At 49.3% G+C, this 27,664-nt stretch overlaps 1 protein-coding gene across 1 annotated transcript in view; it reads left to right on the top strand.

Moving 5' to 3' along the window:
* The first annotated feature begins 7,656 nt into the window (after positions 1–7,656).
* Card14 (caspase recruitment domain family member 14) overlaps positions 7,657–27,664 on the top strand; it is a 29,811-nt gene continuing 9,803 nt past the window's right edge. The window contains exons 1-10 of the mRNA XM_041636130.1: positions 7,657–7,867; positions 16,968–17,105; positions 17,836–18,161; positions 19,392–19,559; positions 20,902–21,021; positions 21,555–21,680; positions 22,169–22,318; positions 23,365–23,481; positions 25,920–26,062; positions 26,202–26,290. Coding sequence (XP_041492064.1) covers positions 7,657–7,867; positions 16,968–17,105; positions 17,836–18,161; positions 19,392–19,559; positions 20,902–21,021; positions 21,555–21,680; positions 22,169–22,318; positions 23,365–23,481; positions 25,920–26,062; positions 26,202–26,290 — 1,588 coding nt within the window. The remainder of the gene's footprint in view (positions 7,868–16,967; positions 17,106–17,835; positions 18,162–19,391; positions 19,560–20,901; positions 21,022–21,554; positions 21,681–22,168; positions 22,319–23,364; positions 23,482–25,919; positions 26,063–26,201; positions 26,291–27,664) is intronic.

The raw sequence follows: 27,664 nt of genomic DNA, 5'->3' as shown, positions 1-27,664 counted from the left end.
ACTGTGTGATCCCTGTATTTGGTCATGGGACCAGGAAGGCCCCCAGTCATCTTAACCTTCCCAGGTTCTTTCCAAGAGTAGAGACTGATGGACTGGGCTGACTGCACACAGAGGAGGGAGGATTCTCCTGGCCCCCACCACACCCTCGGTCACTGCTTTAGGTGGGGGGACCAGATGCCTGGCATTTCTCAACAGGCGACGGTGACTCTCACATCAGCCAATCAGACGCATGAAGAGGGAATGAGCCGGTACTTCACTTGTGTGTGTGTGTATGTAAGCCGGGTATATAAGGCCCTGCTTCTGAGGGCTGAGCCCAGATGACTGTGCCTGTCAAACCTGCTCCCAGTTGCTGTTCAGCCTAACCCAGCCTAAGACTGAGCCTCCGACCATCGCTGCCACAGGAAAGAACGGCTAATACGAAGTCCGTCCAACCAGATCCAGTCAGCATCCCAGAGGGACCGTGGACGGGTCAGGACAATGGACAGGTCAGGTCAGGACCCTGGCTGTTCTGAGGCAAGAAGGGACATCATCTTCCTCAGTAGGAGTGGAGGTGGCACCTGGTTTGTGGGGAAATGAAGGGAATAGCCTGTCTCACCGTGCTTGGTTAGCCTGTCTCACTGTGCTTGGTTAAGGAGCTGGAATATTCTCTAGTTGCTGAGTTCTATCACAGAGCCACAGGGTCCGGACAGGTGAAAGGAGTCTGGGATTTATAGTCATGCCTCCTGGGTTACTGGGGTTGGATGAAGCGGAAAGCAGGTGTCTGGAGGCAGGGGTACAGTGAGTTAGGCCTGTCATCAGTGGGAATGGGGGATACCTCGGATGTTCCTGGGACCGAGAGATTGGATTGGAGCAGAAGGACACAAAGGGCCATCCTCCCTTTTGTGCTTGGAGGGGGTTACCACATCCGTCAGCAACCTGTTCTAACCTCCTATCCAGGCTGGTGTGTGTGTGTGTGTGTGTGTGTGTGTGTGTGTGTGTGTAGTTTGTGTGTGTGAAGAGTGTGTGTGTGTATGTCTGTCTGTGTTTGTGTTGTGCTCATGTGTAAGAGTGTGTATGTGTGTGGTGTGTATGTGTATCTATGTGTTTGTGTTGTGCTCATGTGTAAGAGAGTATATGAGTGTGGTGTGTATGTGTATCTATGTGTTTGTGGTGTGCTCATGTGTAAGAGAGTATATGAGTGTGCATGTATGTGATCATGAGAAAAAGAGTGTGTGTATGTGTACATGAGAGAGAGAGAGTAGTATATGTGTATGTATACTTGAGTGTGTGTGTGTACACTTGTGCTTGTGTACGTGTGAGCGATCATGTGGGGGTGTGCGTGAGTGTGTGTGTTCATGTGTGTGTGGTGTGTATGTGCACATGAGTGTGTGTGTATGCTTGAGTTTGTGTGTGTGTGCACACTTGACTTGTGCTTGTGTACGTGTGAGAGAGATCATGTGGGGGTGTGAATGATAATGTGTGTGTTTGTGTGTTTGCTGTGTTGTGTGTGTGTGAGAGAGAGTGTGTGTCAGAGAAGGGGAAGTTTTCTCCTACCAGATGGAACAGGAGGCTGAGGCCTGGGGTCTGAGAAGGCAGACAAGGAAGGGTCTCGGAGGAGGACGCAGGAGGCTGCTCTAGTGTTGGGCTCAGGCTCCTGAGAGGGTACCAGATCTGGGGTGGGTTTTCTTTCTCAGTAGGACTCACCACTCTCTAACCTGGAACCGAATTATAAACACAGCCCCACTTTCTGTTTGTTTTCTGAGATCAAGACTTGCTCTGCTGCCCAGGCTGGTCTCCAACGCTCAAGCTCATGGGGCTTCCCAAGGATCTGGGACCACACCCAGCTCATCCACTGTGTGTGTGTGTGTGTGTGTGTGTGTGTGTGTGTGTGTCTGACCATCGGCCTCACCCACGCTCAGTAAGTGCTCTCCCACTGAACTGCACCCCAGACCCAAGCAATGATTTCCCGATTTGGGTTTTTTTTTTTTTTGAGTGTGTGTTTCATTTTCATTTTTGTTTTGTGACAGGGTTTCATGTAACCAGGTTGGCATAAACTTGCTGTGTAGCCCAGGCTGGCCTAGAATTCCTATTCCTTTAGCTTCTACCTCTCAAGTTCTGGGTTGCAGCCATGCCCCCTGCCTGGCAAACTGTCTCATTCTCTGGCTCTTTGAATTACTATATGCTGATCAATAGCAGGCCACCCAGAGTGGCCTTGAGGGACTGCTTGGTTAAATCCACTTATACCTTTATCCTGGACCAGTTTTGGGGCTTGAGAGGCCTGGGACAGAACTAGACTTTCGAGGGCCCTGACTTTCTTTCTAAGTTGCCCTGACAGTGGCAGGGGCAGTTCAAGGGTAGATCACCTATCAGGAAAAAAAGAGGCATGTACAATCAGATTAGCTAATGCTCCCAGAGCCCCTGTGACCACTAGGACTCAGTCCTGGAAGGCTCCAGAAATCCTAACACATCAGCACCCCGTTTTCCCCAGCCATGGACCCCAGAGCCTCCTGCAGACCCGAGTTTCGGCTGCAGGCTGGAGTGTGGCTGTTGGATCTGCTCGCATCCTGAGTCCTGATGTAATGATGCATGGGCGAATGGCGCAGCGTGGTTTGCTACAAATAAGTTAATATTCCATGAGCCCTTATTTGGGGGTCATTTGGTACCAATTTAACTGCAGGGCTGTTGATCCTGTCAGGGAAAGGGTCACAATTCAGGAGCGCCTACAATGTCTGCCTCTGCAGCTGAGGTGCAGGGTCAAGCTCCGTGTTTGCTTAGGTGGATATCTCTGGACCTGGGGAAGCACACTCTACACCTCTGTATTGTGTGGGAGGGGAAGAATCCTGTCCTGACAATGACATCTTCCTGACCGAGGCAGTTCTAGACGGCCATCTCCTTTCTCGTGACTTTTCTGGAACCTCCTCCACTGGAACCAACATCTGTTGTTCCCTGGCACGCTTCCCTCCTCTGCAACACCAGCACACGTTAGGAGAGCCCCTTCTCTTAGAGCTGAGACAGAAATCTAAGAAGGCAATGTCTCTCTGGGCAGTGACTCTGCAGAAGGTGCGGGGAGGCGTGGGGTGTGCTCTGTAGATGCGACCCACCGTGCTCCTCTTTGGGTGGATATAGAGCAGGAGCGTGGCAACCCAACCCTCTCCAGGGACGTTCTGGGTTGGCACTGGGGTGCTCTGGGCTGGCACTGGGGCATTCTGGGCTGGCACAGGGGCGCTCTAGGCTGGCACTGGGCCGCTCTGGGGTGTTCTGGGCTGGCACTGGGGCCTCTGGGCTGTCACTGGGATGCTCTGGGCTGGTACAGGGGCGCTCTGGGCTGGTACAGGGGCACTCTAGGCTGGCACTGGGGCGCTCTGAGCTGGCACTTGGGCGCTCTGGGCTGGCACTGGGGCATTCTGGACTGGTTTCAGGGCTGCCGGCTACTCCCCATGTTGGTTCCCTTTTCCTGATTTTTCTTCTTTTTACACTTAATTTCTTTCTTGTTTATCTATTTACTTATTATCGGGGGCAGCACACTGGTGTGGAGACAGGAGCACAGCCTGGAGCTGGTTCTCTCCTTCCACCTTGTGGGTCCCAGGGATTGAACTCAGGTCGTCGGCCTCAGTGGCAAATGACTTTACCTGCTGAGCCGTCTGAATTGGCTCCCACCCCATAAAAGTTTCGGAATTATCAGGGGTTTGTTCCGGCAAGACCCTGGTAGAGGGCTTCCAGGTCTCTGTCACCATTTGTCCTTGTTTCACATGTTGTATGTGTCAGCGACACGTGAGGTAGCTGTGCCCACCCATGCTCCTGGCATCTAAGAACGGGTAGGGGAACCCCCAGACACGGTGCTGGTAGTCCTGGGAGGTGGCATCCAGTGAAGGGATCTGAGTGGCTGACACACAGAGATCAGGGACTGGCACAAGAGGAACCAGGCTTGGGTGGGGCTCCGAACAGTCAAGTGACAGACTGATGAAGGGAAAGAAGGGGAAGGGTGTGGAGGAAGAGAGAGGCAGGGAAGGGGGAGAGGGAAGGGGAGGACAAGAGGGCAGGAGGAGAATACGGGAAACAGAAATGGGGCAGTGTCCCTACACTGAAGACAGTATCCTCTAGCTTCAGATTGGTGGGACAGGCCAGATCATGGCAGGGGGGCTCCTCAAGCCACACCCTCTTCCTTGAACATGTCAGGGGCTTGAGACCAGAGCAGGATCAATATGGATCTGAGATCTTTCTATCATCCTTCCATCCATCCATCCATCCATCCACCTATCTATCTCTATCTTTTCTTCCTTCCCTCCTCCTCCTCTTCTTTTTCTTCTTTTCTTCTTCTTTCTCTTCTTACACAGGATTTCTCTGTGTAACATCCCTGACTGTCCCGAACTTGCTCTGTAGACCAGGCTGACCTCGAACTCACAGAGATCCTCCTGCCTCTGCTTCCGAGTGCTGGGATTAAAGGCGTGCGCCATGGCTCCTTTCTTTTTAATTAGCAGCTTTGCTGACCATCGTTCACATGCCTCATAATTTGCCCATCCTGATGTGAAATTTAGAGGCCTTTGTGTCTTCACAAACACATGCATACACCCCACAGTCAATTTCCACACCCACGGCACATGGGTGTGATACGGCGTCCCGGAGACTCCTCCAGCTGACCAGGTCGGGGCTGGCTACTGGGCTGTGTGTTTCCCAGCCCTGTCCTGGCTTGTTGCTCAGCTCCCACCGTCTACAAATTCTCATTTTCTTTTTTAATTAAAATTTTAACTAAAGCTGGGACAGGGTCTCATGTAGCCCAAGTTGGCCTTGAACTTGCAACGTAGCTAATGACTTTAAACACGTTATTCATCTCTTATACCACCCGGGTGCTGGGATCAAGGGAAGTACCACCGCACCTGGGTTATGTTGGAAACTGAACCCAGGGCTTAGTACATGAGTGCACAGTAAGCCAGTGCTCTGCAGCTGAGGTGCATCCCCCGCTCGGATTCCTCCCTCCCTCCCTCCCTCTTTTTAATGTAATGTATTTTCACTTTTTTTTTTGACATGGTCTCACTATGTCACTCATGACTGACCTGGAACATGCTATGTAGGCCAGCAGGGTCTTGAACTCACAGAGATCTATCTATCTGTCTCTGCCTCCTAAGTGCAGGTATTAAAGGTGCCACCAAACCTGGCTTTATTTTCACTCTCCACCAGACTCTGCAGTTTACAGATGGTCCTGTTCTGACGTGGAGGTAAACACTAGGCAAATGTTGGGTCCGTAAGAGCCCCTTGAGATGTGTCCATGAGTGGCATGCTGACACAGGGCCAGGAACCCCAGGCCTGGGCATTTCCAAACCTCCTAGCCCTGTGTGTCTAGTACGGTGCAGGCAGTGGCTCCAAACGACAGATGTCACGTCTAGGGCTGCTCCAAGAATGTCTTCCCTGTACCACCCCAAATCTCTGTATTGCTAGAACTATCCCTGGCAGTTTGGCTTAGCATCCCAAGTCCCCACCTCCCCCCATCTTGAAAGGACACCAATGACTCTAGTAAGCTCACCAACTCCATCTGTGAAAACCAGCTTCCACCAAGCTCATATTCCCAGGTCCTTTGGAACACCTTAGGGTCAGCTGTCAGCAGGAAACCGGGAGTGAGCTGGTGGCTCTCCTGAGTGCTCTCTGCTCATTCCCGTGTGACCCTCTTCCTTGTGATGGCGCTGGCCTGCCCACCTGCTCTCCAGAGTTCTCTCTGCATGAGGAAGTTCTGAAGAAGGGTATTCATGGAGGCTCTTCTCTGACTGGTCTGTGAACACTGGGTGGCAAAGACACCTGCTAACTCCCTCTAGTGCCATCCTGGAGTTCCGAGTCAGATTCCATCCAAATCCTGCCTCCTCTAAGGAACTGAGAAAGTCACGGGTCAGAGGCATCTGCAGCAATTTCTGGAATGAACTCAATCTTTTATTGTTTCTCTTCCCACTTGCCTTTTAGGCTTTGGTGCTCAGACTTTGAGTCTTGGAGCAGGTCACATGGTCTGAAGTAACTTCACAGCCCTTCCTGCCTGGCCCAGCCCCACTATAACCTGTGGAGAAAGAGCCGTTGGCAGCTCACCAACCAGGGAGGGAGATTTCAGCCAGTTGCAAGGAGGCCCTGCAGAAGTGACTCTGGGCACCTCTGGTGAGTAACTTCCTGGAGCCTGAGGTCCTGACATGGCTTTGTTTATCTGTTCCTCTTGTTGCTGTGAAGAAATAGGTTATTTGGGTTCGTGATCTGGGGAACAGTCTGTCAGGGTGTGGAAGGCGTGTCAACAGGAGCAAGAGCTGCTCACACTGTCCACAGAGAGGAAGCAGAGAGCTGCCTGCTGCTGTTGGGCTGTCTTTCTCCTCTCCCTTCGGTCTGGGATCTCAGTCCTCAGGCATGGTGACACCCATGTTCAGGGTCAGTCTTCACTCCTTAGTCAGACTTGTCTGGAGACACTTGTACAGCCATGCAAGAGGACTGTGTTTAGATGGATCAAAATACAGACAAGTCAATGATCAAGATTAGCTATCCCAAGTGGACTGGGTGCTGCTCGTGGGGACAGAGTGGCCCAGCCATTGCTTTATGTTTTTTATAAACACAAGGGCTGGCTTGCCGTGGTTTCTGGGCATCTTCAGAACTCAAACCTCTTCCTACTCAACACCAGCTGGTCCAGATCATTTAGACAAATGAAAATAATCAAGCCGCGGGGATTTGTGGTCCCGCGATGGCTCCCATCGGTGCTCAGAGATGCACAAGGATGTTGCAGTGCTGTGTGTGATGTGAAAGCCTAGAGTGGCCCGGTGTCCACCCACAGGCACATCACCCGAGCGGCTGCTTCAAGTGGACGGGGCTATGTGACTTGATCTTCCACAGAAGCAGACACAGTAGCAGCCTTTGTAAACCGACTCAAGATTGGGGAGCTATGTAGTGGGGAGCCCTTTCCAGCTCCCCTGGTCAGTCTGAAAGTCAGTGGGCTTTGTTTAATCAGATCAGGCTGTCTTTTATGCAGCCACCTTGAACTCTTGACACCCTGACTCCTGACCTGCAATTCTGTCCTGGCTGGGTGCTCTCCCCAGCCCTGTTCCCCACCTTACCCTTTCTGCCCTTAGAAGAGCAGCAACAATGCCAGCTGCTAGACAGCATCCAAGATCTAAATTTTACTCCAGGACAGTTCCTCAGCCTTACTTTCTTCCCCCCCAGTGTGTGTGTGTGTGTGTGTGTGTGTGTGTGTGTGGTGTGTGTAGGTGTGTGTGTATGTGTGTGTGGTGTGTACGTGTGTGTGTGTGTGTGTGTGGTACTGAGGATGGAACCTAGCACCCAGAACCTCAGCAATGCTGAGTAACTATAGCACTGAACTATGCACGCAGCCCAAACCTGATTTTCATTACCATCTTCTTGGGTTAATGAAGTCCCTGGGCCATGAACAGCAAATGGCAAATGTTAGTTTACTGACACCTGTCTGTGAATGCACCCCTATCCCGCCCTCTCAGCGTCCACGATTGCACCCCTATCCCGCCCTCTCAGAGTCCACGATTGCACCCCTATCCCGCCCTCTCAGAGTCCACGATTGCACCCCTATTGCGCTCTCTAAGAGTCCATGTTTGCACCCCATCCCGCCCTCTCAGCGTCCACGATTGCACCCCTATCCCGCTCTCTCAGAGTCCATGATTGCACCTCATCCTGCTCTCTCAGAGTCCAGGTATGGCAGAACTGTGCCGTACGGATTCCACGCTGACCGCTCTGGACGAGGAGATGCTCTGGGACATGCTGGAGAGTCACCGCTGCAAGATCGTGCAGAGCATCTGCCCCAGCCGCCTGACCCCCTACCTGCGCCAGGCCAAGGTGCTGGGCCAGCTGGACGAGGAGGAGGTCCTCCACAGCGCCCGCTTCACCAACAGTGCCATGAGAGTCGGTGAGTCCGTAGCCCTTAGCCTCACCCTGAATTGCCTGGATTACACTCGAGGGCTTCCTGCCCAGCAGTTCAACAAGGTTGATGCTATAGCAATGGTGGGAAGGGGAGGACCTCAATACCAGGGCTGGCTCATGCCTGTCACCTCAACATTTCAAGTGACTGAGGCAGGGGGATTGCTACAAGTTCAAGGCCAGTCCGGACTATCATGTGAAACCCTATCAAAAAGGAGGGGGATGTAGATCTGTTGGTAGAAACTTTGCCAGCGTACACCAAGGACTGGCTAGATCCCAGTACTACATAAACCAAGCATTGTGGTGTGCACCCGCTGGAAGCAGGAGGGTCAGAAATTTAAGGCCGCCTTCAATTCTAGATCAACAAGTCCTAGGCAGTGTAGGCTAAGTGAGGTCCGCTCTCAAAACAACCTCCACAATAAAAGCATCAGGGGGACCAAGGTTCCGAACTTTTGGGACACTGTGTTAGTCCCCTAGCAAAGTCCCAGCTGAAAGCTAAGACAGAGTTGTTTCAAAGGACAGTGTTGGGATATTTCACACGGACAAAGCCCTGACCTCCACCCCTACTGCCCAGGGGAAGAAGCCCCACAGGGACACATTCTCTCAGTTCTGCAGCCCAGAAACTCGAATGTTGTATGGACAGGGCCATGATCCCGCTGTAGGCTGTGTGGAGACTCTTCTTTGCCTTTCTGCTCTAGGGCTCCAGGAATCTCTGGGCGTGTGGTACCATCCGCTCTAGGGGCTCCAGGAATCTCTGGGCGTGAGGTACCATCCGCTCTAGGGCTCCAGGAATCTCTGGGCGTGAGGTACCATCCGCTCTAGGGGCTCCAGGAATCTCTGGGCATGAGGTACCATCCGCTCTAGGGGCTCCAGGAATCTCTGGGTGTGAGGTACCATCCGCTCTAGGGGCTCCAGGAATCTCTGGGCATGAGGTACCATCCGCTCTAGGGGCTCCAGGAACTCTAGGCGTGCGGTGCCATTTCTCCAGCTCTGCCTCCTTTCACACGGCCTCTCCTGTGCTTTCCTCTTCTCCCTCCTGTAAGCATGCTTATATTTGGAATATGGCACACTTTATCTTCATTTTCTCTTAATTTTTAAATTTATTTATTTATTTGGCTTTTCAAGACAGAACTTCTCTGGGACTAGTTCATGTAGACTAGGCTGGCCTCGGACTCACAGAGATCTGCCTGTCTCTGCCTCCCGTGTGCTGGGATTAAAGGTGTGTGTCACCATTGCCCGGCTAAATTTCATTTTTTTTTTTTTGGTTTTTCGAGACAGGGGTTCTCTGTGGTTTTGGAGCCTGTCCTGGAACTAGCTCTTGTAGACCAGGCTGGTCTCGAACTCACAGAGATCCTCCTTCCTCTGCCTCCCAAGTGCTGGGATTAAAGGCGTGCACCACCGCCTGGCTAAATTTCATTTTTTGATTGAGCTACTGTCTCATGTATCCTTAAGTTTGCTATGTAGCCGGGATGACTTTGAATTTTCAATTCATCTATCTCTACTAGCAGGAGGGGGGTGTCCCAGCCCTCATGCTGTGCAAACACACTACCAACTGAGCTGCACCCCAACCCCGGGGACAGCCTTGCCTTGAGACCTTCCACTTCATTATATCCACAAAGATCCTTGGTCCAAAGGAAAAAACACACACAGGTACCATCTTAGTGGTTTTCTGTTGCTGTGATAAACACAACAAAAGCAGCTTGGGAAGGAAAGGGTTTGTTTGGCTTACACTTCCCAACCGCAATCTATCATTGAGTGTCTGATCAGCAACAGCTGGGGTTCCCTGGGAGGGGGCGCTGAGGCTGAGGAAATGTTACATTAAAATAAATGAAGACAGAAGCATAGGATAGACCGGAGGACTGAAGGTCAATACCAAACAGCCCCGAGTTTCCTTCTCACGCAGGATATATACCACAGGCACAAGGCAGCACAAAGAGCAGCACAGTCAGCTGACCACCTCCCTGCACTGACCTTGGGAGGAAGCTCAAGCAGGTGCATTACCTGGTTCAGCTAAGCAGCTTCTCATCTCTAACGAGGAGTGCCTCTGGCTGGCACACACCAGCCCAAATCTTAATAGAAAAATGTGCTCTTTCAACTGGGCAAAAATGCTCTTTCTATGGGCTAACACAGATGTCACTCAGAGCCCTCAAAGTTACTGGAAGAAGCAGAGGAGCAAGCTTAAACTCAAATGACTTCTTTAAGTCAGAAATGACTCCAGATGGAAACCGAGTCACATGTGGGCTCCCACACATCCACCCTTTTTATCATATTTTAAGGACCCCTCAGAGCTCCTCAGAAGACCGCGTCTGCCTTGGGGGTTCCTTATGCACTCTAGCCTTACCTGTCATGGGAAAATGGATCCTAGAGGTCCATCTCCTGTCTTAGGTCGAAAGGAGGCAAAGACAACTCACCCGTCTCTGGTAACATAAGTTTAGGGAAGCGCGTGGAGCTTTACTCCGTGAAGTTCCAAGCCCACTGTCCATAGTGAGTTCATGATCGGCTTGCAAACGATAGGTAAACAAATTACGCCCCGAAAACATGAGCTGCAACAGCTGCAGTACTACTAAGAAGTGAAGTAAAAGCTGACCATGCTGGAACAACTTTTTAAAATTGTTCCAGAATACCTTCAGCTGCTTTTGCTGCATCAAAATCTAATTTAGCCTTTTTCATTTCCAAAATCTCTTGATGTAATTTAGCCAAATCTAAAGATTCATTAGAATTATGCCAGATTCCCTCAAGATGTGATGTATCTCTCTCTCAACCAATACCACTTTCATTACATACAGATGTAACACAGACCCATTCATAATCAGCATGACATCTCAACTGGACTCTGTTTTTAGGCTCTAGAGCTCATCTCCCAGAGATTGTACCACATCATACGAGGGGTTCAATTTATCTTCCATTCTCACATCTGTCTCTTCTTGAGTCTCCAATCTCATAGAAACGTTCTTAGATAATTGGTTAACAAACCCAGCGTTGTAAACAGACTGAGACAAGGCCACTGAAGCAACCACAGTAGTAGTCAGGATAACAACAAGAGCAGACATTCCCGCCACAGCTAATCCAGCAACGCATTCTGTCTACTTAAAGCTTTTTTAATTTCTGCATTTTCTTGCAACCCATTGTCGATAAACCATGGATCATTTCCCTGCACAGACAACACTTGTTGTTCCAACACTAATACACAAGTGTGATCCTTCACTTGAGAAATACAATTAGTTAAAGTACAATCAGGGCATGACACATTAAACACCATTTGTGGAGACTTTTATCTCTCCCACCAAAAGAGCATAAAACATCCATACAAGCCCACATGGTTCCTTTCAGGGGCAAACAGGTTTGGAAGAACTGGATTGTCCTGCCACTGTTCCCAAGGCAGCAGCAACTTTCCAAACATAAGTCTGTGGAAATTTCCTACTGGAATACCGAATTCCAGCTGACAGTCCTTGGCCCCGAGATTCTGCTATAGACAAAGGATAAGAGTCACTATAATCGTCTTGATTCCCAGACCAGTCCAGATTGTGCTGTGGCTTCCCTGTGATGTTGTACTTCAGTGGGATAACGCCAGTGCATCGTCTCCACAGCAGTGTTCTGGGGGGGGGGGGGCGGGCGGAGTATCAATTACCCAGTTACCCGAGGAAGCAATAACTTTGTACAATAAGTCATTGTTTATCATGTTTCATAATTAATTCTCGGAACACTCCAAGACATCCCTCTAAGGCAAATATTCTCTGCTAAACATACAGGAATTCCTTTGCCATACCCAACATGAGAAGATTTTCAAGCAATCAAAAGCTGTTGTGCAGCAGGTCAATCTGAAAGACGTGTCTGGTTGACTGTAGCCACAATCTCCTTTCCTTCCCAAACGGCAGGATGTAAAACAGGAGGATCAAGAACTTAGGCCCAATGGCTCTCACTCTGGCTTTTCTGGACTATCAGCAGCGACATCAAGATCAGCATCTTTCTTTCCCAAACACCGAACCAATTGATCTTCATCCTGTGAAAAAACACAAACATGCCCTCTCTCCATACCAAAACAGTGCCGGGACCCTTTCATAAACCAGTAGCTGGGTCTTTCTGTAGACCTGAGCGAATTATGTGGTGGTGCTCTCATGCCAAAATCCATTCATGGCAGATTGCTCTCAGAAATCCACATTTTAAAAATTTTAAATTTTGAAATAAAACATATATATGGTGACTGTGAGTATAACCCTAACTCACCCTTTTTATTGTATTTTTAATTGAGTCTTAAGACTCCCACGTGCCCTTTCAAAATTCCTTGCCCCTGCATAGTACATCATCTCAAATCCTTGAGATGAGTTTATTCCAGAGTCTATAATGGGGTTTCAGCATCGTTAGCTTAATGGCACCCAGAGAGTAATTCTCATTTATTCAAGGCATTAAGGACCAGAATCCCTGGGATGGCTGACAGAGAAATTCCCTTTTTATCTAGCATTCCAGGGAGGGAAAACGGATGACATATTCATTTTTGTAATTATTTTCTGCTGACCTTATGATGTTGTTCTCAGGGCTCTGGAAGGCTAGAATGTTAGTCAAAGGCAATGAGGGAATTCAGAAGCAGTTGGTTCATTGACAATCTGAAAAAACAGCATTTACGCCGGGCGGTGGTGGCGCATGCCTTTAATCCCAGCACTCGGGAGGCAGAGGCAGGCGGATCTCTGTGAGTTCGAGACCAACCTGATCTACAGAGCGAGTTCCAGGACAGGCTCCAAAGCCACAGAGAAACCCTGTCTCGAAAAACCAAAAAAAAAAAAAAAAAAAAAAAAAAAAAAAAAAAGAAGACAGCATTTACATGGCTGGACTGGTCCACATCAGTTTTAAGCAAGTTCAGGACTCGTAGTCATTGGAGCAGGTTGTTATCAGCAGCTGATGCTTGGACATGTTTGTCAGCCAAGTGGAAACCTGTCAAGACAGGTACAAACTAGGAACAGAAGTTAAATATGTGAACTCATTTGAAACTCGTAAACTCATAGTCTCAATAATTAAGGGACAGAGTCCCGAGGCCAGGAGACAGAAAAATACCATAATCTTTTTAATTGTGAGCAGTGGATCCAAGTTGTATAATTCTCTCAATTTCTTGAAATTTGTATGAATATCTATTTAACAAAAATAAAAGTTTTAGATATATTAGCATTATCAGTCTGTACTGAAATCCGTATTGTGGAAATAGCAGGTAACAGGAATCCATAAAAGAGCAGGAGTAGATTCACATCCTTGAGTCCTAGCAAAAACTATAGATTTGGGTTAAACAGCATATAAGCCTATATTCAGAAGACAACCAAAAGAAATTTAAAATCTTGAACTTGTGACCCAAACAGTAAGCAACCATTGCTTTATTAGGTTGTCAGAACTCTATTAATGCTAAACTCTGAACTTTTGAAATCCTAGCATAATAATATTATGAAAAGGGAAAGAAATCCTGTAATGTTTTCTATATACATCTTAAACCATTATTTCTTATAAATTGTATCTATATATTTCAGAATATCCTCTCAGACCCATATAACCAGGCTTTTATGCCTTCAGATCCTTAAAACCCATATCGATGTCCTCAGGCCTTTATAATCTTAGACCCTCAGAATTTATATAGACTCATGATATGAGCATTTTGTCCTGTTATTGGCCATCGTGGGAGCAGCTGGACTGCAGTTTTCATTCACCGACCATCGATGTGACGTAGAAGCTTTTAATAAACATGGTTGAACTTCTCTATAAAAGTTGGAATAGCTAAGAGCTTCAGCCTTGTCACTTCACAGGAGGCCGATCATATAGCTCAGAGAGCTGCAACATGATGATTAGTTATTAACTCGTATGTAGGACCTCAGCCCTCCTTTCTCCTTTAGAGAACATGATCCCATAGACAAATTCCTTTTCCTATATCATTACAGTCCCTTGTTTGTCCCCTAGTCCTTCAGACAACACGCAACTCTCTATCAGCGTCTCCTCTCGTGACTTCTTCCAGCAGACCGAAACATTGCATGCATTTCAGACAAGAGCCAATATACATGTATCACAATAAGAATAACTAAATTTACATTCACATATAAAAAACCTGTATCAATGTGAAACTTTTGAAACTAGCAGCAGTTTTATTTATCTTAATCAATAATAATTTATACCCAATTTCCTTAAAAGATGATAAGCATTGTAACTCATCGGATCTAAAAGACTAAATCCCATATTTTTTTTCTTTTCCTGTGGAAATGAAAGCTTAATTTTCCTCAAACATAATGCATCTTTGACTTTTATTTAAAATCATTGCTTCCCTAAGTATACAGGTTGGTATAACTCAACATTTTTTCAAGCAGTATCAGGACAGCCAAGGGTTAAGATGGGAAACTGTTGGTCAGCAGAGGAGACCTTGACAGTGGAGAAGAACTTGGCTTAGGAAAGAAAGAGGAGGCGCAGCACTGGTGGCGGAGAACATCCTTGTCTGCCAGTGTTCCTAAAAAAAAATTTTTTTTTGTTAACTTCTCCGGCTACAATCAAAGATTCTCTGTTTCACATTCATGCAGTTTTTTAACTGCAAGCTGTCAATTCCCTGCCACACTCTTCGTGGTGAGCAGGTTTCCCTGTAGTCCTCTCTGCCCACCTGAGCATGCTCACCCCTGCCCCTGGCTGACTGTGGACCAGAGAACAAGGGAGGGAGGTGGCATTTACCATGGTTACCTCTCCTTTTGAGAAGTTTTTCTTTCAGGACCCAAAGTCCTGGAACTGATCCACAGGAGGCTAGAGGCAGAGGCTGCCTGCCTCATCTCCTCCAGAACAACAGAGAAGGTCAATAGACAAAAACAGACAATAAAGACACACAAACAGGTACCAGTACCACTTAAACTTTTCAAAGACTCGAAAACATAAAACAGAACAGTAACATAGTAACAGTCAAAACACAGACCAAGACAAAGAATGCTCATCCATTCACTCACACCTTGTTAAATTTCTAGACTCACAGTCCCTTCCTCAGGGAACCAGGGACACACATGTTTTATTCATTTTAAAAATTGAAGCAATTGCTGTTGTCTTTCCTTAGTACCCCTAACCTTTAAAATATCTGTAAGTAAATGTACAAACTCTAGAAATTTACACAGTTGTTGACGCCCTGCCTTAGCACCTCCGGCTTTAAAAATATCTCGTAGTAAATGTACAGATGTTCGCTGCTTCTTTGGTACATAGTTACTTTTTACACTTCTGATCAAGTTACTTCTTTCTCAAGTTACTTTTTTAGTTTACACTTATATACTTCTTTTTAAAAAATATTTGTTTATTATGTATACAGTGTTCTGTCTGTATATATGTCTGTAGGCCAGAAGAGGGAACCAGATCTCATTACAGATGGTTGTAAGCCATCATGTGGTTGCTGGGAATTGAACTCAGGACCTCTGGAAGAACAGCCAGTGTTCTAAACCTCTGAGCTATCTCTCCAGCCCTTGAGTTACTTCTAAATTTTTTTTTATGCTGCACAGCAAAACATCTTTTTTTCTTGTATGCACACCCGTTCATTTACTTACCTTTGTATTTACATCGCTCCACTCCCGGTAAAGGTCGCCACGGATCTCCCTTTTACTGAGGCACTCTTTCATCCTGAGGTAACCATCACTTTGTCCCCTGTGGCCGGCCCCACACTTGGCACCGCTCTGGCAGAAATCAGCTGGGGTTCATTGGTGGGGGGCGCTGAGGCTTAGGAAATGTTACTTTAAAAGAAATAAAGTCAGAAACATAGGATAGACCGGATGACTGAAGGTCAATACCAAACAGCCCCGAGTTTCCTTCTCACGCAGGATATATACCACAGGCAAAAGGCAGCACAAAGAGCAGCACGGTCAGCTGACCACCTCCCTGCACTGACCTTGGGAGGAAGCTCAAGCAGGTGCATTACCTGGTTCAGCTAAGCAGCTTCTCATCTCTAACGAGGAGTGCCTCTGGCTGGCACACACCAGCCCAAATCTTAATAGAAAAATGTGCTCTTTCAACTGGGCAAAAATGCTCTTTCTATGGGCTAACACAGATGTCAGTCACAGCCCTCAAAGTTACTGGAAGAAGCAGAGCAGGTAAGCTTAATCTCGAATGACTTCTTTAAGTAGAAATGACTCCAGATGGAAACTGAGTCACACGTGGGCTCCCACAATTGAGGAAGTTGGGGCAGGAACTCAGCAGAGGCCATGGAGGAGTGGTACTCACTGGCTTCCTCCTCATGGTTTGCTCAGAGCTCTTTCTTATACCCCAGGACCACCCGCCCAGAGGAGGCACCCTCGGCAATGCCCTGGGTCCTTCTACACCCATCATTAATCAAGAAAATGTCCCACAGCCTTGCATACAGGCCAATCTGATGGGGACAGTCCCTCAAAGGGGGTTCCCTCTTCCACTCTGACTCTAGTTTGTTGCATGGGTCGTTTTGGGGGATGGCATACCTTTTGGGGGCACCAGACATTCCACTGCAGTTGCCTTGGAATTTGTTCTGCTAAGCATCTGCTCACCTGTGTCTGCCCCGCTGAAAGTTGTTGGATGAAGCGCTACTGTTGACAAAATGTTCACTACAAAAGCAGACCCTAGAAGCCAGGTGGCAGGTGGCGGTTACCCATGTCATAATGTATGTCCAAGGATCCCAAGTATAGGAGAGATTGATCCGAGTTACTAACTCCAGCTAGGAAAAACAGGGTCTAAGTCCTGTGTTTGAGACGCTCTAGAGCTCCCTGCAGCCACTCCTGGGAACTCCAAAAGTTTTCTAAACACACACACACACACACACACACACACACACACACACACACCAGAGCTGGGGTGGGGGGATCCCTCAGCATGGTAAGACTGTGTGTCTGCACATGTCCCTTTATGCCCAGCTCATAGCAGAGAATTTTCTTGTCCCTAGTAGGAGTCCAACTAAAATGGATCTTGCTTCTTCGAGTTGATGATCATGAGTAAAGGGAGTTAGTGCACAGAGCCCTTGAGAACATTGAAGGCCCGCACACCTCTCCACCAGGGATCCCACAGAACCCCAATCCCCAGACAGACAAAGCTGTCCACACCTTTTGGTGGCTCAGGCTGGCTCTCTCTCTCTCTCTCTCAAGGGCACTTGCTAGATCTGCTGAAGGCCCGAGGGAAGAATGGGGCCATCGCCTTTCTGGAAAGCCTGAAGTTCCACAACCCTGATGTGTACACCCTGGTCACCGGGCTGCAGCCTGACATCGACTTCAGCACCTTTAGTGGTGAGAGAGGGAGCAGATGAGGCTGCCACACAGCACGTCCCTCCAGTCTGGGGTCCTGGCACTCTCGCAGCCCACAGCACTGGGATAGGGTGGGGAAGAAGAAGCCCCTAGGCTTTGGGGGCTTTGAGGCCTATCTTTAGTGACCTTGTCCTATGAGGAGACTCTGGAGGGCAGCTGTACACGTCAGGAGTAAAAGGCTGACCTTTCTGCTGCTTACGGGGAAGCCTAGTGTCTCCCTTGGCTTCTGTCGGTGGGCACAGTCATGCAGTAAAGGCTTAGCCTACATGGTGGGACATGTGGTCCCGTTTAGGAGCTGATGGATTCTAGCCTTTCCTGTTGAAAGATTTGGGTGTTAAAAGAACAGGCCTCTCAGGAAACTCAACTAACAAATCATGTGTTCTAGTTTGGTGTGACAGACGTATTCGTGAGTTCATCAGGCAGATCTATGTCTCTGCGGTGTTTTTCTTGGAGTCCCACGGACATAGCTAGCCTTGAGTGCAAACAGCTCGTAAGGGGAGCTCCATGAGAATGGCAAGGTCTTGTGGGAAAGCCTAGATGCGCAGTTGAAATGAAGACAAAAAGAAAAATAAGGAATCCAAAAAAGCAGGAGGCTTTCAGAGACACCAATAAAGTAGGCCTGTAGGGTTGCGAGGGTCTGGCTAAGGGGACAAGACTCTATGGGCTGAGTAGGAAGGGCAGCATGACAGAGAGAGTGACCGCCCATCTGCAGGTCTCATGGAGACATCCAAGCTGACCGAGTGCCTGGCTGGGGCCATCGGCAGTCTGCAGGATGAGCTGGCCCAGGAGAAGGCGCAAAAGGAGGTGCTGCTTCGGAGATGCCAGCAGCTGAAGGAGCGCCTGGCCTCGGCTGAGGCCCGTGCAGAGGGCCTGCGCCAGCTGGAGCTTGACCACAGCCGCATGAAGCGTGAAGTCAGCGCCCACTTCCATGAGGTCCTGAAACTGAAGGATGAGATGCTGAGCCTGTCCCTGCACTACAGCAATGCACTTCGGGAGAAGGAGCTGGCTGCCACACGCTGTCACAGCCTGCAGGAGGAGGTACCCAGCCAGGTGTGGGGGGATTCCAAGCAGGACCCCTCTTTCTCTTGATCCCACCTGGGAACCAGCTTCCACCCCGACTTGCAGACCTCCTGGGTTTGCCTTATAGGGTGCTTCCCTCCAGGGATGCCAGACCAACACAGGGGGAGATCTTGGAGATCCACATTTCTCTTGGTCTTCTGACCAAAAGAAGGAAGCCAGCTTGATCTTGCTGAGTAGTTTGGGAGTTCAGGCCCTTGGCACACACAGACCCCTGGACCCTGTAAGTTATCTTAGGAAACTTTGTCTGGCTGAAGGGTCCAGTTCCTGAGGCCCTCAATGTCCCAAGCCCTTGCTGGTTTGACCTTCTTCTTATGGTGGTGTGGCCACTCATCTCTATGGGTCCATGTTCTCTCCATCAGAGGGATTCGCAGAATACAAGAGGGCAGTGACACCAGAGGCACTGGTGCCCATCAGTCTAACTGTAGGGAGGGGAGCTGGCACCAGGCCCCCTTGGTCTGCTCAAGCCACTAGTTTAAACATTGTATCTCATCTGTAGTAAAATAAAGCTAAACTGGCTGGGTGGCTGTATCCGTTACAGTTGTTGCTGTGATAAAACACTGCGGCCAAAGCAGCTTATAGAAGGGCGGGTTTGCCTGGGCTCCTGGCTCCAGAGGGTTAAGAGTCTGCCATGGCAGGGAGGGATGTCAGCAGGAGGCAAGATGACCAGAGCAAGAAGCTAAGATAGCATCGCTTCTACTACAGATTGAAGCCAAGAGGAAACTGAGTAGGAGAAGGCGCTATACTCTCAAAGTCTGCCCATAGTGACATCCTTCCTCCTGACCTCCACCTGGGGACCAAGGGTTCAAATGCCTGAGTCAACAGAGGACATTGTCACTAAAACCATCACAGAGCTTAAGAGTGCACACTGTTTTCCCAGAGAACCCAACCACTTTGGTCCACACTGGGCAGTGTGTAACTCTGACGCCTTTGGCAGCTCCACTCCTGTGCACACGCCTGCACACAGGCACGCACTCATGTGTGTACTTCAAATATTTATATTTTTAAATGTCCCTTCTTCCTTCGAGGGTCTGGGGTTGCTCAGGAGGTAAACCCACGAATGGTGCTTTCGAAGCTTGGGGCTGAGGCTTTTCACTTGCGACCAGCAGCAGGGAGGGGGCAAGCTGCAGCTGGTCAATGCTTAATAGAGAAGCCTTCCCCATGCCCCTCCCCCTGCTTCCTCCCACACAGCTCTACCTGGTGAAACAGGAGCTACAGCGGGCAAGCCTTGTGTCCTCATGTGAACGGGAATCTCGAGAGAGGTCCCTGCGGATGGCCAGCGACCTGGAGTGCGAGGGAGAGGAACTGAACCGTCTTAAGGAGGAGAACGAGAAACTTCGCTCGATGACCTTCAGCCTGGTAAGGCTCAGTCCCTCACTCAGGAGGCCAGTGCATCCTGCCCATCTGGGAAGGCTAGGTCCTTAGTGTCAGTGGGGGCTGTGGACTATGCGACTTCCTGCAGGTGGTTTCACCAAAGTGAGGCTCAGTGGCTCCTGCCAAACCCTTCTCTATATCATAGGCAGGCCTTGAACTCATGAGCCTCCTGCCTCAGTACCCACCATAAGTCTGCCCCCCTGGGTCAGGTTATGCCACCCCCTGCTCATTTCTTCTTGCCTCCCTCTTGCCAACCACCCAGATGGTGACAGCATTAGAAACATTGTCCCTATATTAGCTTACCCTATGGGTTAATTTACTGTGGTCACATTGTTTTGCAATAGAAAAGGCCACTTATAAAAGATAGATTCTGCTAGGCGTGGGGGTGCATGCCTGCAATCCCAGCACTTAGGAGGCAGGTGATACCTTATTAAAATAAAATAAAGTAATGAAAGCCTGGAATGAGCCGGGTGGTGGTGGCACACGCCTTTAATCCCAGCATTCAGCAGGCAGCTCTGTGAGTTCAAGGGCAACCTGGTCTACAGAGCGAGTTCCAGGACAGCTAGGGCTACACAGAGAAACCCTGTCTCGAAACACAAACCAACAAACAAAATTACTGGGAGGGGGTTACTGGAAAGACGGCTAGCAATTAAGAGTACTTGCTGTTCTTGCAGATGACTTAGGTTCACTTCCCAATACCCACATGGCACTTATAGCCATCTGGAATTCCAGTTCCAAGTATTCTAATGCCCCCTTCTGGCCTCTGCAGGTGTTGTACTCACATGGTACACATACATGCTTGTAGGCAAACAGTCATAGACAAACTCCTTAAACATATACCCCTTGGGGATGGGGCATGGCTCACTGCAGCTTGAGCTGGACTGTGTGTCACTCACAGGCCCCTCTGGAGGGTGCAGTGTGAAAAGGTCTGTCCTTTGTCTGGAAGTTGGGCTGGTAGAACTGCTGAAGGAGAAGGTTGAAAGATTGTTTAGAATTATCCCTTGAGGGGTTCTGTCTCCTTGACCAGTTACAGCCAAATGCCTATGTTCTCCCTTATGACTGGTGTGTGTGTGTGTGTGTTTCTGGGGATTAGCCCAAGAGTCCTACACACACTCCAAAATGTATCCACAACCCTCATTTCATTTTTTATTTTGGACCAGCGACTATATTACCTAATGGGCCTTAAACTCATTCTATAGCCTAAGCTAGCCTCCAACAACAACCTATATAAATAAGGCCACACTATCTAACATACACAGAGCCCTGAGGGCTCCAATTACCCATCAGTAGGGCTCTTGGGAAGTTGGCTGATCTCATTCTGCACCAGGTGGAGAAGGACATTCTGGAACAGAGCCTAGATGAGGCCCGGGAGAGCAAGCAAGAGCTGGTGGACCGCATCCACTCACTGCGGGAGCGAGCAGTGGCTGCAGAGAGGCAGCAGAAGCAGGTAACATCACAATGCCCTCCATCTTGGGCAGGCGCATTGTGGGGAAACTGGTTTATTCAGTCACCCATACAGTTGAACTCACTTGGCTTAGATAATTTGTTGGTACACCCACCTGTTCCTCCATCAGGTCCTTACTGAATGCTAACCATAGCCCAATCCTCATGGTCAGGCAAGCAATGGAGGAACCCCAAGACCCTGTCAAAGGTTTAAGGACCACAAGAGCCCAGGACTTAGACAATGGAGAGAAAAGAAGGCAGCAGTAGGAGAGAGTGAGCAAGGGGAAATCCCTTCTGTATTTGGGGCCATTAAACCGCATGCAACTCTGCACACACCCTGCACGCACAACTGCTGACTAAATCCAGCATGATTGGCTCTGCCGCTCTGTGGACAGAACTCTAAACCTGTTCCTGCAGAAAAAGTGAATACATCTCACTTCCCCTCCAAGCCCGTCTCCCTTTCTCCCACATCCCCATCCACCCCTTTCCACCTAAGGCCTCAGGGCCAATGAACGCCATGAATATGTCCCCATACAGTACTGGGAGGAGAAGGAACAAACCCTACTCCAGTTCCGGAAGACCCAGGTGGACTGTGAGCTGTACCGAGAAAAGATGACCACACTGCAGGGCCAGGTGGCCGAGCTGCAGAAGGAACGTGACCAGGTATCCTAAGCACTGGGGGGAATTCCCCCTCAGTGGGGGGATGCAGGTATCCTCCCTTGCTGGCATCAGGTTCAGCAAAACACCATCTTCACTGTCTCCTCCCTCCCGGGGTATAGGTGAGGCCCAAACTCCACCACCTTCACTTACCCCTACCGGGGTGTTTGTGAGGCCAAGAGCTGCTGGCACAGGGGAGACGACTCACACTTCCAGGTTTCTTCCCTAGGTCCGTGGGAGGTCCTTCACTCCCCTGTAAGGCACTGACACCAGCTCTCTGTCATCCCCCCCCCCCCACACCTGTTCCTATCCATCGCAGATATGGGTTTTATTAAAACATAGTAGGTTTGTATAATCAGTGTGAGCCCTGGTGAGTGCACACTGGATGAGTTAACAGTAAGCACCCTCAGTATGGGGCACCTCTTGCAGATCAGATGGCTTGTGATCACTCATCCCCCAACCTAACTGTTCCCACATGTCTGTCTGGGCTACAGGCATACACAGCAAGGGATGGGGCCCAGATGGAGATTTCTCAGCGCCTGGTGGAGAAGGATGCCCTGCGAAGGAGAGTGTTCGAGCTGACGGAACAGGTCTGCGAGCTGCGCACTCAGCTGCGCAGGCTGCAGGCAGAGCCCCCAGGAGGAGTGAGTGCCCTACCCCCAGAGTGGGAGGCTGGGTGGTGGCGGGAGGCTGGGTGGTGGGCTACAAGGGTCACAGTGATGCACAGGAGGTGTTCACTCAGCTGCATATACACACGCACACACATACAGTAAATATAATCTACACATATGTATGTCTATATATGCATATATTTGTGAACATATACTTGTTTTATGCATGTGTGTGTGAGTCCACACAATGTAAAAAGACTGGAAGGATAGATGCCAAAATGCTAACTGTATATCTATATCTATCTATATATAAAATTTATTTTATTTTTATAGGCATGTGTGTGTATGTAAGTCATTCATTTTTATGGACACGTGTGTATGCCTAAGCATGTGGATACGCTCCATGTGCAGTCAGCAGCCTGTGGAGGCCACAAGAGGGCACCAAATGCCCTGGAACTGAAGTTACAGATGGCTGTGAGCTGCTGTATGGGTGCTAAGACTAGAACCCGGGTCCTCTGCAAGGGCAGCAAGTGCTCTTAACCAACCACTGAGCGACTCTCCAAACTGTAACTGCGCATTTTGAGTTAGGGATGGCATTCAACTTTATTCTCTTCTCTTCTCTAGTTGCTTCTTCATCCACCCTCATTTTCTTTGTAGCACGTAATACATACATGTAATATATACATTTATATGGATATAGGCAGACATCACACAGTATGTCTCTGTAGCATGTAATATATACCTTTGTATGGATATATATGCACATTACACAGCATGTCTCTGTGGCATGTAGACATACACATTTATATGGATATATACATACATATACATACAATATACATACAGTATATTGTTTTTAAAACTAGCAAACAACAGCACACAAGGTACATGCTCTAGATTCTCTAGAAAGGCTGCATTGCTCTTTTCCCAAGCCAGGCGGATCTCATCTCCTTGGCGGGTAACTACTGGAAGTACAGGGGCACCAGCGTGTCCCCCACAAGCTGAGATGGGAACCTGCCTGGGGGTGGAATTAAGGGGAAAGTTCCCTGGTCTAAGGAACCATCTGGCCTCTTTGGAAGCCTAAGCAGGAAGCTGGAAGCAGGGAACTCTGCCTCCGGGGGAAGCAGCGGCTTGTGAGGATGCATGCCATGTGCCCACCCGATGACAGCGACTGCAGCCTCCTCAGCTCCACTGAGGTACCTGCCCCGCCCCTGGCCCCGCCCCTGGCCCCGCCCCTGGCCCCGCCCCTGGCCCCTGCCTCTGCCCCTGCCCCCACCCCGCCCTCTGCTGCATTCAGCCGGACACATCATAGGGACTAAGAACCCCATTCCCACAGAGAAGGCTCAGCACGCTCGTGTGGTTTTGGCAGATGGCCTTTTCTATCTCTCCACCTTTGCTTTCTCAACAATCCCTGGCTGGAAACCACCCAACCTCCACCACCATCGTGTGGATGTCTCCAGATTTCCTTGCTGTGGTTCCTCATGCTGTGGTGACCCCCAGCCATTAAATTATTTTTGTTTCTAATTCATAACTGTAATTTTTGGAGATGGAGGTTTATCAAAGGGGTTGCGACTCAGCGTCTGAGAGCCACTGCCTTAGAGGGTGTGTCAGACAGTTTTCCTGAGAGGAGAGTGTCAACTTAAGAGAAAAAGTTTGTTCAGAAGTTTCAACCATGGTGGCTCAGCCCCATCACTTCAGGCCTGTGATGAGGCAGAACCTCCCCGCACAGCATGGGGTGGGGGAGACCTCACAGCAGCTAGGAAAACAGATAGAGATAGAGATAGATAGATAGAGAGAGAGAGAGAGAGAGAGACAGATACAGAGACAGAGACAGAGACACAGATGTAGACACAGAGACAGAGAACCCGAAATGTCTCCTGAAAGGGCACACCCCCAAAGACTAACTGACTTCCTTCTGTAGGGCCTCCTCCTCCTAAAGTAACAACTCCCCAATAGCACCACAAGTTGGCAGTCAAGCCTTCAACACATAGTCTTTGGGGAGCACTCAAAAATTAGAGATGGCTCAGTGGTTAAGAGCATTGCCTGCTCTTCCAAAGGTCCTGAGTTCAATTCCCAGCAACCACATGGTGGCTCACAACCATCTTTAAAGAGGTCTGGTGCCCTCTTCTGGCCTGCAGACATGCACACAGACAGAATATTGTATACACAATAAATAAATAAATATTTAAAAAAATTAAAACCACAACAAAGACACTGGTGGATTTGCAGCCCACTCTGGCTTCTTCTTAGCTTGATTCCACCTGTGAAGATCCTACATTATTTCTTCTTCTTCTTCTTCTTCTTCTTCTTCTTCTTCTCCTCCTCCTCCTCCTCCTCCTCCTTCTCCTTTTTCCTCTTCCTCTTCTTCTTCTTCTTCTTCTTCCTCTTTCTCTTCTCCTCCTCCTTCTGGATTTATTTATTTATTATGTACAGTGTTCTGCCTTCATGTACACCTTTATGCCAGAAGAGGGCACCAGATCTCATAGATGGTTGTGAGCCACCATGTGAGCCACCATGGAATTGACCTCAAGACCTCTGGAAGAGCAGTCAATGTTCTTAACCTCTGAGCCATCTCTCCAGCCGCGGATCCTACTTTCAAATCAGTTCACATTTATAAGTTGTAGGGGACCTGAATTTCACGAGACATTATTCCACCCAGCTCAGTTGGTCCCTGCAGTGTGAGACCTGTGGTTCTGCTTTTGACCTTTGGCAAAGTGATGACGTGGTCTCTTCACGGTGGCCACTCAAGTTCAGGATGCCCAGGGTACCATGGAAGTGCCACTGGTGTGGGTTGCCAGGGGGAATGAGAGGCAGATCAGCCTGGAGTCCTCTTGCCACTTGCCTGGGGCAGGTTTCAGGCTTCCTTCCTGTATGACCCCAGCAGAGTCCTCCATGGTCCCTGCATCTGCAGACTGTATGCACATGCTCTCTGGCTTCTTGGAAAACTGGGGACAGGGAGGGAGCTTCCACATTCCAACTAGAACCCCAGGGACCAGTCAAAATCACACTCTCAGCTCCTCCTCATCTTCGCTGCCAGAGACCAAGAGCAGTGCTTCCCTTGGGGTTGTGGTCAAGATGAGAACCCCGGGGCTCAGTAATAACTCCTAATTTGCCCCCCTCACGCTCGTATGGCCTCTCTTAAATACCTGAGTGGGATCAGCTCTCCTGTCGAGCTTTCCCCCCTCTCTAGAATGTGGCCATTTTCACTCCGCTCCCACTGCTCCAGGCTCCTAGATCAGGCTCTGATGTTGACCATGCCATGCCCTCCTCTACTGGTCTTCTTTTTCACTCCCTCCAGGAAGTCTGCCACACGCTGGTATGGAGTACTTGCTCACTGACCTGTGTTTCCATCTGTCCTACATACATAAATACACACACACACACCCTGGGCATGGTGCCTTTCCTCAGCAAAGGTCAGGATCCGTTTTCAGTGCCTGCTCAGAACTGACCCTGACCCAGTGCCTCAGCTTCTCCCCTCGCCAGTCCGTCACTCCCCCACCCTGGGTCTCATTGCTTTATATGCACAATGGCCACCACAATCTAGCATATCTACAGCAGACACGCGACAAGCATGACTTACTGTCCCCCTCTCTTTTCTTCTCTGTGCTGTCCCTCTCTGCCCACTGTCCACCAGTCCCGGCTGTGGTGGGACCTGACTTCCACATCCAGTCGTGAGCAGATGGACAGCTTCCGCTCCAGCAGCCCCATGCCTCCCAGCCAGCAGTCCCTGTACAAGCGGGTGGCAGAGGACTTCCTGGACGACCCTGAGTCTCTAAGGTAGAACACTGTACAGGTTTAGGGTGTAGCTTGGAGGGGGTGCTAGACAGACAAGCACTATCTGGGCTTTGGAAGAGTGGCTCAGCTGGAGCAGGCCGTACTGCCTGGGTGTGCGCCAGCTCCCTGTGCTTTCTGGCAGCTTCTCAGAAGTCCTGGAGGTGCGCCTTCCGGGGACTACAGGGGATGACACAGACACAGACCTGGAGTATGAGATACTGGATGGAGCAGGTGAGCACCACCACACACTAGGATCTCTACCACTGCTCTTTTCCTGGGCTACGGAACTGTATAGGGGCAAGGGAGAGCCAGGATCTCTCTCCAGGGATGGTAGAGAAACCAGAACTTTATCTCTGGCCTTGGCCTCTATGTTAGTCAGCTTCCACAGCCCAGCTGTGCCTTTTTTGCGGTTATCTTCTTATTTTTCATGTAGAGGTCAGGAGGGTGACCTCTTACATGTGTTCAGATAGCCACAGACATAGGTGTTTGCCTCCACTGTCCCCTGCCCTCCCTGTGAACAGCAGGCACAGTGCAGAGATGTCCAGCACAGGCTGTCTGTATCTGATGGGAGCATCCCTTCTCCTGGGTGCTGTCCCCAAGGCTCTCAGCTCTCCTTATTTCCCCATGTTTGTGACTGAGCTGGTCCTTTGTCCTGAAGTCCATGAGCCTTTCACTGATGGCGTTCTCACTTTTCCACCTCACACCTGGGGGCACACCTGGCTCTCACAAAGGTGTTTGACTCCTACCCAGAACTCACGCCACAGCCACCAGAGGGCGCGAGTACCCCGCATTCAGCACAGTGGGCCAAGTGACTTGAAATCTGACCCCTTGCTGGCTGCTGTCTCATTGTTGCCGGATCAAACTCCAGCACACCTGGGTTGTTTCCTTAGTTTAATTTGGTTTTTAAGATAATCAGATAGTTTTTTGCTTGTGATCTGGGCTAAGGTCCTCAATAGGTGACACCTGTTAGTCTCCAGTCGCTACTGAGATCAGAATAAGGATCCCCTAGTCCAAGGTCACAGACTTCAAATCGGCATGCTGTGTCTGAGCTGGGAAAATGGCTCAGAGGGTGAAGTGTGTTCACTGTGTGTGCATGAGGGCCTGATCACCAGAATCCATGTAAAAGCCAGGCATGGCAGCATGCTTCCATCTGCCCAGGCTGGGGATCTGGGAGTTCTCTGACCAGTGGGGCTGAAATGAAATGAAGAGCTCCAGGTTCAGTGAGAGACCCTGCCTCACAAAATAAGATGGAAAGTGATGGAGGAATACAACTGAAGCTGACCGCTGGCTTACACACATACACACACACACACACACACACACACACCCAGAGAGAGAGAGAGAGAGAGAGAGAGAGAGAGAGAGAGAGAGAGACAGAGACAAAGACAGAGACAGAGAGACAGAGAGAACATTCTGGATATAGATACACACAATGTAGTCCCAGAAATTTGGAGGGTTGAGAATTCAAGGGCTATATAATGAGACCCTGTTTCAAATTAATTACATTTTAAAATTTTTTATTTATTTTTGTTTTATGTGCATTGGTATTTTGCCTGTATGTATTTCTGTTTAAGGGGGTCATATCCCCTAGAACTGGATTTGTGA

This window comes from Microtus oregoni, unplaced genomic scaffold (assembly GCF_018167655.1).
Source record: "Microtus oregoni isolate MIOR12 unplaced genomic scaffold, Mior012 000048F_ref0000485, whole genome shotgun sequence".
Classification (NCBI taxonomy): Eukaryota; Metazoa; Chordata; class Mammalia; order Rodentia; family Cricetidae; genus Microtus; species Microtus oregoni.
The sequence above is the reverse complement of the archived record's forward strand: the minus strand, read 5'-3'. Positions and strand labels throughout refer to the sequence as shown.